This window comes from Macaca nemestrina, chromosome 19 (genome assembly GCF_043159975.1).
Source record: "Macaca nemestrina isolate mMacNem1 chromosome 19, mMacNem.hap1, whole genome shotgun sequence".
Lineage (NCBI taxonomy): Eukaryota > Metazoa > Chordata > Mammalia > Primates > Cercopithecidae > Macaca > Macaca nemestrina.
The window spans coordinates 55438660-55453387 of record NC_092143.1 but is presented as its reverse complement, the minus strand read 5'-3'; the positions used below and the strand labels follow the sequence as shown (position 1 = coordinate 55453387).

At 43.5% G+C, this 14728-nt stretch overlaps 1 protein-coding gene across 8 annotated transcripts in view; it reads left to right on the top strand.

The window, feature by feature from the left end:
* LOC105499060 (formin homology 2 domain containing 3) overlaps positions 1-14728 on the top strand; it is a 497377-nt gene that overhangs the window by 301733 nt on the left and 180916 nt on the right. For 5 of the 8 annotated variants that reach the window (XM_071085772.1, XM_011771492.3, XM_011771490.3 and 2 more), the window contains exons 8-9: positions 7245-7339; positions 13133-13153. In XM_071085772.1, the coding sequence (XP_070941873.1) occupies positions 7245-7339; positions 13133-13153 (116 nt within the window). The remainder of the gene's footprint in view (positions 1-7244; positions 7340-13132; positions 13154-14728) is intronic. The other 3 variants (XM_011771498.3, XM_011771497.3, XM_011771479.3) reach the window with 1 other exon arrangement.

Genomic DNA, 14728 nt, shown 5'->3' with positions numbered 1-14728 from the left:
GACAAAAAACCAAACACCACATGTTCTCACTCACAGGTGGGAATTGAACAGTGAGAACACTTGGACACAGGAAGGGGAACATCACACACCGGTGCCTGTCATGGGGTGGGGGGAACAGGGAGGGATAGCATTAGGAGATAGCTAATGTAAATGACGACTTAATGGGTGCAGCACACCAACATGGCACATGTATACATATGTAACAAACCTGCACGTTGTGCACATGTACCCTAGAACTTAAAGTAAAATTAAAAACAAAACAAACAAGAACCTCCCTTCCTCTCTTCCATCCCCTGCCTTGCCTTACTCAGGCCCTCACTATGTTGAACCGATGCTCCTGGCCACCCTCCAAAACAGTTCGGTCACATCCAAAACCTGCCAGTGGCTTCCCAGTGCCTGTAGCATAAAGTCAGTCCCCTGGCTAAGGGGACCCTTCACCCTTCAACTCCTGCCCACCTGCCACCGCCTTCTCTCACCCCGGCTGTACCCCCACCCCCTTGCCTTGGGCATGTGCTTTTAAAGCCCATGTATGCACCTGTTCTCTGCTGTGGTGGCGTTGCCCATCCCTGTCTCTCCAAGTTGAGGTTGCCTGCTCAAGGATGGGGTCTCTGTCTCCCAGCGTGGTATCCCAGCACCCTAACTGGCCCAGAGCCAGCAGGCATGCTGCAAACATGTGACGAAGAATGAGCTTCTGCTCTGGTTTACTGTGTAACATGCTGTGGACCCTGTGATATTGGGAAGCCTGGAATTAAAATGCTTCCCAATTAAAATGATTTTTATCCTTTTGTCTTTTGTTGTTTGTTTTCTTCCCCAGTAAGACCCAGGTATTATTATCATCCCCACAAAGACTCAAGAACAAAAACTTGACAATCCTTTTTCTTTTTATGATTGTAATTGTAATACTACTGTTATAAAAACTTGGGAAAAGGTTAAAGAAGACAAAACAAATTCACCTCTAATCTCGACAAAGATAATCACTGTTAACCTGTTGGTGTATTTCCTTATAGTTGCGTGTGTGTGCATGCACACTTATGCATAAAGCAGCCAGGATGTGTCAGGAAGAAACGGGCGGCCTACATTGTACTTTTGATTCGAACCAGTTGTGTCTGTGATTTGGCATTACTCAGACCCACCTTTGAATGCTGAATCCAAATGTGAAAGAAAGTAGCTTGAGTTATTTTAGAAGTTTAAATGAAAGTTAATGAAAAACATCCAGGACCTTTAACGGGGGCTCCTATACCCATGAACACGCAGGCAGATGTCGGCACTAGGCATGGCTGATGGCAGGCCAGGAGGCAACTTGAGGGCTCTTTGTTGCGCGTATGTGAGGGAGACAAACTCTAGTACATGGTCAGGGGCTGTGAGTCTGGAAGGTCTTTCCCAGGCTGAGGCAAGTTTCTTCTGCCACAGCATGTTGTCCTCTGCTGCTAGGTAGAAAGACCCTTATGGCCAAGAGTAGATCATGGGGCCAGTCTAGAATCCTTGATAAGGAATGCCGATGGCACAGAAACCAGGTCTAGCTTTTCCAAGGCTAGTCAATTAGGTTTAAGGCCAGCAGTGTGTGTTTTGGCAGCTGCTAGGCAGCAGCGCCTCTCCTTCATCCTTGGAGGATTTGTATTTCATCCCTTAACTCTGGCGGTTGCTTTAGGACAACTAAACTCTTCATCTTCCTGTCCTAAGCTTCAGGTAACCCCAGGGCCCTTGCTATGGGTGTGAGTTAGAGGGCCAACTTCTCATGAGCCGGGTTCTCCTTTGGCTTTGCTGAGCTGGCAGCTCAGAGTTCCCTTCCTTGAACTTCGTATCCCATAAAGGGAATGTTGTGATGGATAAGTGAGTGATCCTGAAATGAGCCCAGGCCTTTGTATACCATATCCAAGACTCCATCCATAGCCCCGTCCAGAGATTCTCATCTGCCAGACCAAGTCTCTCCATCGAGATAAAACAATGGCCATCTTTTCCTGATTAGTAAAAATAATTTTTAAAAAAGCTGATGAATTGTCTTCTTAGCTTTATGGGTTGTTGTTGTTTTGTTTTGTTTTGTTTTTTGTTTTGAGACAGAGTCTCTCTCTGTTGCCCAGGCTGGAGTGCAGTGGCGCGATCTCGGCTCACTGCAAGCTCCACCTCCCGGGTTCACGCCATTCTCCTGCCTCAGCCACCTGAGTAGCTGGGACTACAGGTGCCCACTACCATGCCCGGCTAATTTTTTATATTTTTAGTAGAGACAGAGTTTCAGCGTGTTAACTAGGATGGTCTTGATCTCCTGACCTTGTGATGCGCCCGCCTTGGCCTCCCAAAGTGTTGGGATTACAGGCATGAGCCACTACGCCCGGCCAGCTTTATGGATTTTGTCTATAAAATTTCTTGCCGGGCGTGGTGGCTCATGCCTGTAATCCCAGCACTTTGGGAGGCCGAGGTGGGCGGATCATGAGGTCAGGAGATCGAGACCATGGTGAAACCTCGTCTCTACTAAAAATACAAAAAATTAGCCGGGCGTGGTGGCGGGCGACTGTAGTCCCAGCTACTCGGGAGGCTGAGGCAGGAGAATGGCGTGCACCCGGAAGGCCGAGCTTGCAGTGAGCTGAGATCACGCCACTGCACTCCAGCCTAGGTAAAGAGAGAGACTCCTTCCCCAAAAAATAATAATAATAATTTCTTAAACCTTTGGCAACTGCTGTTATCTGTCTGCCACTGAGCACTAGCAGCTGAAAAAAAAAAAAACAAGGAATGGCACTAATGGAAAAACTCAGAAATAGCTTATCATGTGTGGCTCAATAGCATGTTTCTTTATGGACATGTGTGGTCTTGGCTGTGATTTTATAATGCATACATATAACATCATCCTATTTTACTGCTAGTAAAATTGTTCTGAATCCTATGATGGCATTAAACGTATAAATGTGCCGTGGTGTTCTGCAGAGAGCAACATGACTTCCAGGTGCGTTTCCACCTAGCGGGTTTAGAAGCAGCTCTCCAGCTCCCTCTCAACTGGGTGAGAGAGCAGACAGGTGCCAGAGGTGAGTTAGGGTAAACTGAGCATATCCATTTGTGCACAAGTTCACAAATCATAAATTTTACTTCTCAAAGTGGCTTTAGACTCATTCCTTAGCAGGGACGAATGGACATATAAGCAGTTGTCTTTTTGAATAGTTTCTTTTGGATAATGAAAACTGTCAGATTTAAGGAATCAGCAAGAAAACCAACAAACTACCAGTCCCCAGAAATCATTACTACCTAAAGCAAATGAAGTTGTCCAGAACAAATTCCTTTGGTTGCATTATAAATATAAACATCATGCTTGCTGCACGTGGGCTAACCAGAAGGCTTCATTCTGCAGTGTGGGCAATTTGGTCTGTGGCCAAGAGTGGGCCAGTTAGCAGGGCTAAAAACCATAGGGGTTAAAGTCCATCATAAGGAGTGATCAGTGTTTATGAAGAAGGAAAATTTAAAATGCTCCATTGGACCCAGGCAATTACACTTTTGCTCAGGGCCTAAGATAAAAAGGTAGACTCAAGTTCATCTGTGGGGCATGGTATGGTATTAATATCAGACCACTGGATCTTCTTCTCTTTGCTTGCATCTTTAAGTCACTTTCCCTTTCTCATGGCCAGGGCCTGGCAGCAAGAGAGAAAGGCTCATGGGAGCCCTTAGAGAGCCTTGCTTTGTCATTTTGCCATATCAGAGACTCCCGTTCCTTGAGGTCTTCCCTGTGGTGGTTGACAGGAAATTGATTGACACCCCTCTGCTGTCTGGATGCGGAGTCCTTCCTTCTAAGTGAACAGGTTTGCCTGTCTCACAGAGGGTGAGGCGAGTGACCAGAGAGGATAACGCATGTTGAAATTTGTCCTAAATCTTGAGTCTCACTAACTTGGCTCAGCATAGCTCTTGAAGTAGTTCAATTTTTCGTTTGATAATTCTTAAACATATGTATCACACATGATTAGCAGAGAAAAAATTCATCCTTTCAAGCGATCCCATCTCTGCTTTCTGCTTAAGAGTATATTAATCTGTGAAGATCGTGTAAAGTGTAGTGGAAGCTACAGGTTGACAGAACTCAAGCTCTCTTTCCACCGTTACTTATAGCAGAAGCATCTACTTTGAGTGTGTTTATGTAGTATGTGGAAGGACATGGAATGTGCTGTGAGGAGCTTCTGTTTGAGTGTTAGACCAACCCATGTCCGAGGCACTGAGCTAAATATCTTATTTTCCTTTGGATTTAATGTAGAGATTTAGGAAAGTAAGAGGGGAGAAGTATTGAGCAATTGATTCTATGTGTATTTATTTATCTGGGTTAAGAGAGGACTGGCCGGGGAGTTAGTGCAGCTGGTCCGCCCGGGGGTAAACTGGGTGTCTCCACCAACCACCACCCATTACAATTACAGCTACTGATATTTGGGTATCTGTCATGTAACAGACACAACTCTAAACATTTTTCATGTAAGACCCATTTTTTTGGCACATATTTGAGTATCTATTGTGTGCTTGCAGTCATCAGGAAAAAAGGCTGTCACAGAACCAGTATTTGGGGTGGGGGTGGGGGGCAGTGGAGTTGGAGAGAGACAGATGACAGTGATTAAGTATTGTCTTCTAATGTACTCCAGCAGCATTAAGGAAAAAAGACAAAGTGCTTTATCTCAATGACAATTCTCAGTAATCCTATAAGGTAAGTACAGTCACCCCAGAGACCTTAGGAACTCTAGATGAGCTTCCTGAGCCCCTCCATTCCACTCCTTTGGGGTCCAGTTTCCTTCTCTGTTATGTGAAGGGCTAGCATTATATGGTTTATTATTCCAGTACAGGAACCCTGTCCTCCACAAAACACACATGCACACACACACACACACATGCACACATACACACACACATTGTAGGGAGTTAGCAAAGGCAATGAGGGGAGTGAGTGGACCCCATAATTCTGACAGGAGCTCCTAGGAAACGTGCAAGTGCTGGTGTTGAACACAGGCCTAGCCTGAGGTCTGCCAAGGCTATTTTTGTTGAACCAAATGTTTCTTCCCTTTCACCTTCATTCTGGTAAATATTTCCGATTTTCTGCCCCAAAACAATAAAAAGAATGAACATCCATCCTAAGAGTGTACAAATAGATGCACATTTCCAGACTTAAAATCCTTAAATGGTAATAAGAGACCCAGATAACACAGCTGAAAAACACATTTTTCAGTTAAATTAAGCCAGTTGTTTGAGTGTTCTTATTATAAAGGAGTAGATGCACACAAGTGCATGTGTCTGTTTAAGGGGAGTACAGATGTAGTCTGGCTACCTCTCCCTCTCTCTCTGGGCTGCCTGCCGTTGTTCCTTGGCCTTTGCTCCCCCAGGACCTGTTTTGCATCTTTGGCTCCAGAGTAAGCAACCAAAAGGAGTTCTGGGTCCATTAGCACCACTAGAAAGTCTTAGTTTCGATACTTTCTCCCCTGCACGTTCTTCCTTTGAATCATGCATGGGCAACTCACTAGAACATGTGTTTTATGCCACGGTTTTATACAAAATGTGAATGTTAGAAGCTGCCCCTGTTATAAACACAAATGGCGGCATCCAGATCTCTTAAACTGGACAGTGAGACCCAAGGCCTGCTGATGAGATTGATTGACTGTCTTGAGGGCTGAGATGGTTACTTTGTGGGAGTTGGAAGAACAACTACACTGTGGTGTGGACTTCAAAGTAGTTTGATAATCAATATCAGCAAGGAGATAATTCAGTAGTTAGCAGGTGAAAGAGGTGAAAGAACATATCTTAGTGCTCAGTTAGCAAGGGTCATAGAAGATTGCCCAGTTCTGACTGGCTGGGCAACTAGCCAAAGCAAAAGGCTTTCTGTTCACTTAGGAAAGCCAGAAGATCTCCACATTGAGCTAAATTTGTGTCTTTTACATCTTGTAGTAAGTAGGTACCTATTCTTTGTTTAATCTTCTTAAACAAATCCCCTTAAATCCCGTCTTCTCTGCTTTCCTTGCTGTGTGCATCTGCTTCCTGGTTCTTTTAAAATTGCTTCAGCTTAACCCACTTCATGCCTTCTCAGAGATCTCCATTCATTATTCAGCAGACATTTTACTGAGCATGTACTATATGCCAGGCACTGTCCTAAGAGCATGGAGATCAATAAGACAGATCCTATCATGGTCCCTGGGAAACTTTTGTTCTCAAGGCCAAAATCAGCTCTGACATAGCCCATCCAAGGACCAGCATTTGGAAACCACTGCATTTAGGTTATTTCCAAGTTTACTTCTCTCAAGCAAAAATAAGCAATATCCCTTTGAGATCTGTATAGAGAAAGCAGGAAAGAGCTTCATGTTGCAAACCACCAAGCCAAGGGCAAGGCAATTCTCATTTCACTTCACTTCAAATATTCATCTTGGGCCTAGAAAACCATATCAAGGTGTTGTGTGCCCCTTTTTGGTCTCGCCCTTGGCTTAGTGGTCCTGAATGTGAATGTGGAATATCTCCTGTCCCTCCTAAAGCCTGGAAATAACCACCCATAAGCCTTCTCCTGCAGAGCCCAGGCAGAAGCCACCTCTTGTGCCAAGTCCTCTGCAATTATCCCTGCTGCAAGAGACCTCACTTGCACAGTGACAGGCTTAGTTGCATGCTTGGACACTTCTCAGCCATTGCTCTGTGCTGGTGGTGTCTGTTCTTGGGCTTATGCCTAGCTGCTCCATTCGATTATAAATCTATTGAGGGCAACTGCCCAATAGACCTTGTACCTAGCTGATACTTAAACAGTATTTGTGCCCTGATGGAGTAGATATAATATGCTTCTGTTCTTGAGATATTTGCTAGACGGGCATGTCACTTATTTCTTGGAGTCACTGCTAGAGGGATGTTAAGATCTTCCACATCCCCTTTTCTTCTGTGCTGAAGGATATTCAGAGAATACTTACCAAGAGTTTTCTGCCCTGGGGGAAATGTATGGCCTACAGAGTTGCAGTGATTGGATTTTTAGAAATTACATATTTAATACGAAGAAATTTTTAAGTAGGTAGGCATCCAGACACTGAAGGGTATACAGTGCTCTTGTCAAAAGGCCAAGGGTGATGTGAGATAGGGTTCCCTACTAAGAAATATTCTCAATTAGAAGCATACTCAAATCCACCCTAAGGATAATGTCACACATTGAAATTTGACGACTGAAAGAAGCTGCCATCACTGGATACATCCTTGGATAATAAACTGTGATGTGAGTTAGATAAAGAATGTTGATGGATTGCTGTTTCTAATGATTTTTGCTTTACTCATAGGGGTCAAACCTTGGTCAAATATCATGGAAATCCTGGAGGAAAAAGATGGAGTTGATACAGAGCTACTGGTTTATGCAATGACTTTGGTGAACAAGGTTGGTTGACTGTGTTATGGATATGTTTAGATATGTTTAACATATAACATATGTATAACTTATAAGAGGAAAAGAGATACAGAGGGAAGACGATGTGAACATGCAAGGAAGACAGCCACGTGAGGACAGGCAGAGGTCAGAACGATGCATCTACAAGCCAGGGAACGCTACGGATTGCTGGCTGCCAATTGAGGATGAAGCAAAGACAGACTTCCGGTAGAGCCTTCAGGGAAAGCATGGCCCTGGTGACACCTTAATATCAGACTTCTAGTCTTTCAAACTGTGAGAGAATACGTTTCTGTTATTTTAAGCCACCTAGTTTGTGGTACTTTCTTACAGTAGCCATAGGGAATTAATACATTGTGAAAATCTAAAATTTTCCCTCTGAATAAGAGCCACATCATGTGGACACCCATCGTGGTGGCTGGAACCATGGCTGCAGTGTGCACTACAGGAGAAAATCCTTTATGCAACCTGTGGGGTGGATGCGTGCAGGTGTGCCTGCTTGTGAAGGCCTGTAGGTGCCTACTTGTGTTCATGCTTTGGTCTTTTCTAGTAAAACCAGAAAGGTTTTACTAAATTTAAAAATAATAATAATAATAATTATTATTATTATCATTATTATTATTATTATTATTTGAGACGGAGTCTCACTTTCTTGCCCAGGCTGAAGTGCAGTGGCACGATCTCAGCTCACTGCAGCCTCTGCCTCCCAGGTTCAAGAGATCCTCCTGCCTTAGCCCCCTAGTAGCTGGGATTATAAGCAGCCTGGCTAATTTTTGTGTTTTTCATAGAAACGGGGTTTCACCATGTTGGCTAGGCTGGTCTTGAACTCCTGACCTCGGGTGATCCACCCACCTCGGCCTCCCAAAGCATTGGGATTACAGGCATGAGCCATCACACCCAGCCAAAATTATTTTTTAAAATCATATTTCCTTGAGGGAATATAAATTATGAAGTTTTACTCTAAGAAAATAGTTCACATGTCAGGAAGACACGAGGTACACGTGTTCCACTGCATATTGAAGTTGGACTCTTGAGCTGAGATAAGGAATCCTGGGGGTAGGTCCCACTTGTCTTATGTGATGGTGACCACACCTGGTGCTCTCATTCCTGCTGTTGCGTCCCTCCCTGATCACCACCTTGTAGGGCAGTATTGGTCCTTGGTGCCCACCCCCAGAGGTGCTGCTTTGAAACAATGGGGCCCATGCTGACCCAGGACAGGCCCAGTCTTAGGTCTGGAGTTTCTCTATTTGGGTCACCAGGCCTTAGAGCACAGGTACCTCACCAGCGCCCCCCCATGGACCTTCCTTGTACTCTCCATACACGCTCACGCTGGGCGTAAGCCTGCGGGACCATCTATAGTGATGGTTAGGGCTTTAGAAAGATCCAGAGTCCCTTCCTGAAATACAAGTGGAGAAACACTTTCCCTGATAAACTGGGGATAAATTTGTAGAAAGCAGTATAATTATGAAGAGCAGCTTCTCCTACTAGATAGTAAAATGTGCAAACTCTGAGAATTACAACAATGTGGTCTGGCCCTTTCCTCAGCAGACAGATGATTGGTGCAGAGGAGCTCTGAAAGAGACCTCAGTGTATAGAACAACTCACTGTACAGTTAACATTAGTGGGGACGGGTTGGCTACTGATTGGAGAGGTGTTGTTAAATGGAAGTAAACAAAAACATACTTTGACCATATACCACAGTAAGCCCTGGAGAGCTTAAAGCATTTAATGGAACATATCAAACTGCAGGGAGAAAAAGAGAAATGAAGACTAATTAGTCTCTGGTTGGTAACGTTTATTTTGATAATAAAACCAGTGAAAAAGGTTCCAGAGGAAGAGATTTAACTATTTTACTGCATAAAATTTTAAAAGATCTTATTTATAAAATGAAAATCACAAATTATAACTAAATGCAAATGACAAACTGGGAGATTATTTACAAAAAGAAAGGTAAAAAATGATATTATCCTAAATATATTTTGAATTCAGTAGAAAAATGAAAGACATTAAACCAACTAAGAACAAAAGAAATACATAAGAAAACAACAAGACATATTTCTCAGGTCACATTGACAATGATTGTCTTTTAATGAAATATCATTTGTTGATGAACACCCAGGAAACTCCTATAACCCTGGTGGGAAATGGGCACAACTTTTCTGAAGCATAATCCTAAGAATCCTGCTTTTATTTTCAAATATTTTTGTGAGCTCATTTTACCATTTGATTTGAAGCAATTTTCTGTTGGTTTCTAAGGATTAAGGTCATCTATTTCCTGTCCTTTTTAGTCATTAACATTGTACTGGAAAACACTGAATTCAGCAAAAATGGAATTCTCACGCTGGCACAGTGTTCCCCATTATAACATTATTTTATTGATAAGGCCATTCCCACATGTTCTTATGATCATACCAGTACCCACACAATGTGGGTACTTTGTTGCTATTCACTGGCAGGGACCCAGTGCCTGTCACCCTCTGCTTGGCATTTTGTGGCATTTGATGTCCAGGAATCCCTCACTTGTTCTTTCTCATCTGGCAGTTCTTTCTCATCCTTTGTTAGTTCTAGCCAAGGAGACATCCAGAAAGATCCTTGAGGTCATTCATTCAAATGTAATCCTTTCCTTAACTAATTTATGCCTAGTGTTCCATTATTGGAACGCTAAGCTTGTGCGAGCTATTTATATCCTTCTTCTCAAGGTCATCGCCAAGGTCTGATTTTTCACACAAAAAAATTTGCAACCTCTGGCATAAATGGGTTAAACAAGTCAACAGACCACCAGCGCTCATGCCAGGTTTGTTTTGTTTTGTTATATTGTAGTACTGCATATTGCCCAATGAGTAAACTCCTCTGAGATACCAAACAAAATAACAAAATGTTAATCTGGGTCTGGAAAACATTCAGACTGTGAAATCTGAGAAATTATATTACAAGTTGGGTTTTTTCTAACTATTGATTTCAACAAAATAAAGGCCCTTAATAATATAGAATTTTTAAAAATGGACATTTCCATGACAAAACAATGACACTAAGTCCTATCCTGGTTACTGTTCTAAAACTGATTACCTTGTGAAATAGGATGAAGCAGACTGGGGATGGGAGGTAGAATGAGTAACAAGAGGGGTTACCGTGAGGCCGGCTTAGGGTATTCAGGGAAAGCAGGACCCTAGGGAGCCATGGGGAGAGGAGTTGTTCAGTGGGGCTAGGGGATAACTAACCTGGATGGTACATGCTGAGTAGTTGCCTTTGTTTTTACATTTACTTTTATTGTTTTAAAATTATTGCCTTAGTCCATTTTGTGTTGCTGTAACTGAATACCACAGACTGGGTAATTTAAAAAAGAAATCGATTTCTCACAGTTTTGGAGACTGGGAAGTTCAATATCAAGGTATCAAGGTCCTGGCATCTTGTGAGGACCTCTTTGCTGTGCCATCCATGGTAGAGGGCAAGGGGGTTGTAGGGGAAGAGAGAAGAAGGGGGTGAAACTTATGCTCTATTAGGAACCTATTCCTGCAGTAAGTAATCCACTCCTGAGATAATGGCATTCATCCAATTTACCTCCTTTCAACACTGTTGCTTTGGGGATTATGTTTCTAACGCATGAACTTTGGGGGACATATTAAAACCATAGCATTCTGCCCCCGGTCCCCAAAATTCATGTCCTCCTCATGTGCAAGATATATCCATTCCATCCCAATAGCCCCAAGGTCTTGATGAATTCCAGTACAAACTCAAAGTCCCAAATCCAGAGTCTCATCAGAATCAGGTATAGGTAAGACTCAAGGCACGATTCATCCTGAGGCAAATTTCCCTTTAGCTGTGAGTCTGAAATCAAACAAGTTACCTACTTCCAAAATACATTGTTGGAACTGGCATAGATGTTCACATTCCAAAAGGCAGAAATAGGCAAGAAGAAAAGGGTAACTAGTTCCAAGTCCAAACCCCGAGAGAGAAAAAAACAATATTAAGTCTTAAGACTCTAGAATAGTCTCTTTTGACTCCATGTCCCACATCCTGGGCACCGTGGGGTTGGGCCCACAAGGCCTCAGGCAGTCCCATCCCTATGGCTTTGCTGGGCTCAGCCCACACTTCAGCTCTCCTAGGTTGGAGCTTTTGCCTACAGCTTTCCTGGGCTGGATTGCACACTGGTAGCTCTACAGTTTTAGGGTCTTGAGGGCTGCCTCGCTCCCATGGCTCCACTAGGCATTGCCCTACTGGGGACTCTCCACAGTGGCTTCACCCCATGACCAGTCTCTTCCTGGGACCTGAGGCTGTCCACAACCTTCTTTTAGCTCTAGGTTGAGGTCACCACGGCTCCACAGCTCTTAAATATTCCACACCTGCAGAATGAGCACCGTGTGTTTTATGGCTTGTACCTTCCAGAGCAGCAAGGCCTGCTTGAGTCACAGCTGGGGTGGCCAAAAAATCCTGCACCAGAATTCTGGGAGCAGGATCCTGAGTGGCCCTGAGCAGTGAATGCTGAGGTACCGCTGTTGCTTGTCCAGAAACCTGGCCCTCAAGGTCCTAGCTTGGTTAGAAGGTCTCTGAAATGCCTTTGGAGTTTTTCTCCCATCGTCTTGGTGAAGAACACTGGCTCCCTTCTATCCATACTATAATCCTTTTAGCAAATGGTCACTTGGCTCTGCCTTTGGTTTGCTTTCCAAAAGGTGTCTTTTCACTCTTTACAGGGCCAAGCTGTGACTTTTTCAGATTTTTCTACTCTACTTTCCTTTTAATAAACTCCATATTTATATCACTTCTCTCCTCTTGCATCTTCCTATATGCAATTAGAAGTAACCATACAACTCCTTCAATATTTTGCTTAGAATTTTTTTTCACCAGATATCCCAGTTCATTGCTCTTAAATTCTCTTTCATTAGAGCCCTAGGACATGGACATAGTTCAGCAAAGTTCTTGCCACTTTAAAACAAGGATGGTTTTTATTCCAGTTTCTAATACCTTGATTCTCATTTCCATCTGAGACCTCTTCAGAATTGGCTTTACCATTTGTATTTCTACCAACCACTTCAGCAGTCTCTAAGAAGGCTCTGACTTTTCCTATAACTATTCTCTTCTGAGCTCCCACCAGAGTCAACCAGATAATGCTCTAGGCAATCTAGGCTTTTTCTAGCTTGCTTCTCCAAATTTTTCTGGCCTCTACCTATTACCCAATTCCAAAGCTGCTTTCACATTTTCAGTTATTTGTTATAGCAACAGCCCACTTCTCTGTATCAATTTTATGTCTTTGTTTGGTGTTGCTATAACAGAATACCACAGGCTGGGTAATTTATAGAGGAAAGAAATACTCACGGTTCTTGAGGCTGGGAGTCCAATATCAAGGTGCCGGCATCTGGCCAGGCCCTTCTTTCTGTGCTATCCCATAGTGGGATACAGAGGGTGACAAGGGTTGTAGGGAAGATAAGATGGCTGAACTATCCTTTTACTGGGAAACGCCTCCCACAATAATTACCCCAGTCCTGAGATAACAGGACTAATCCATTCATTACCTGATCACTACTTTAAGGTTCTCCCTTCCAACACTGCTGTATTGGGGTGTAAGTTTTGGTGGGGGGCACATTCAAACCATAACAGTGCACCTTTTAGAATATAGCTATATGAGTTTTAACACATACATGGAGATGGATCACCTTCACAATTAGAATACAGACTAATAATAACATAGTATTCCCCCATGTTATCCTTTTATAGTGACATTCTGACCTCCTGTATGTAATCCTGAGAAACCACTGATTTATTCTCTTATCACTGTAATTTTGTCTTTTCAAGAATGTCAGATGGAATCATACAGTAAGTAACCCTTTGAGGCTGGCTTCTGTCAGTATAATGCCTTTTGAGATTCATCTTTTATTGCATATATTAATATATGCAATATATTAATTAATTCCTTTCCACTGCCGTGTAGTATTCCTTGTAGAGATGCATATGTGCTTACCCACTCACCTGTTGAAGGAGATTTGTGTGTATATAGCTTTTGGCTTCCACAGATAGCGCTGCTATGAACATTCGCGTACCGGCTTTGCCACAATGGTTTTATCCTATTAGAAAGACTTGGTGGAATCAATGAAAACCCAGGGAGGGGGAAGAATGTCCTTTAGGAAGAATTTCCCCCTCTGAGAGAGACCTGTGAAGATTTACTTGTCACAGGCCTTGTCAAGACAAAGTCTAAGAGAAAACAGGAGGAGGGATACCAAGTGTCAGCTACGCTCGGCACCTTTAATGTCTGAGGGTGAATGTATCAGCAAACCTTTACCTCGCAGACTTTTCTGGTGAAGCTGCCATTTTTGTCGGAAGTGGACAACTTAGCAGCAGGGTGGCTGCAGGGTGGAACTGGGAGGGGAGGCCCAGGGACAAGTGGGAGTGTGGTAGAATTTACTGAGCCTATTAGAGAATCAACCAAAAAAAAAATGAATTTTTAAAAAGATGTATAGCACCCTCTTGCACAGCTGGAAAAAGAAGCTGCATTTGTGAGTGGCAGAAGACCATCGTCTCCCCTGCAGCCTTCATGAAAGGTGATAGTACGCAGGGTTGGCTTAAGCCCATATTTTCACTGCGGAAATGACAAATGACCTGCTGATACCCTCAGTTCAGGGCTTATTACTGAGCAAGGGGCAAGAGTTTCCCAGGTCTTTTTAGTTCTTTTTTTTTTTTTTTTTTCTTTTTTTTTTTGAGACAGAATCTTGCTCTGTCATCCAGGCTGGAGTGCAGTGACACGATCTCGGCTCTCTGCAATCTCCGTCTCCTGGGTTCAAGTGATTCTTGTGTCTCAGCGTCCTAAATATCTGGGATTACAAGCATGTGCCACCACATCCTGCAAATGTGTATTTTTAGTAGAGACTGGGTTTCGCCATGTTGGTCAGGCTGGTCTTGAGATCCTAGCCTCAAGTGATCCACCTGCCTCAACCCCCCAAAGTGCTGGAGTTACAGGTCTGAGCCACTGTGCCTGGCCCCTGCTTACTTCTATAGTTCTAATTTTTTAATTATTTACTAATGGTTCCCTCACCCTTTATGGCTGGACTTGCTAAAGCAATGGGGATCAGGTTTAGCAGTTTAACCTCCTGGAAACTTCTGAATGAAAGAACCTCAGTGGGCTCCCAGCAAGGAGAAAGGGGAAGAGGAAGGTGGGGGAACAGAGAGGTGAAGAGACTACCAGCGGCCTCTCTGTGTGCCTGGGGCTGGCCCCCACGCTGCTGTGTAGGAAGTTTTAATTCTGACACTAGACATCCCTTCACCTGCATCCCTTAGGCTGTGCATTTTGCAGTCACCTGGCAGTTAGGGCATCTCTAATTGTTCACCCTGCCCAGGCCTGGTATTGCTATTTCCCTCTCATCTTTTAATAAGTTCTAGAGTTTTCACTAAAAGCAA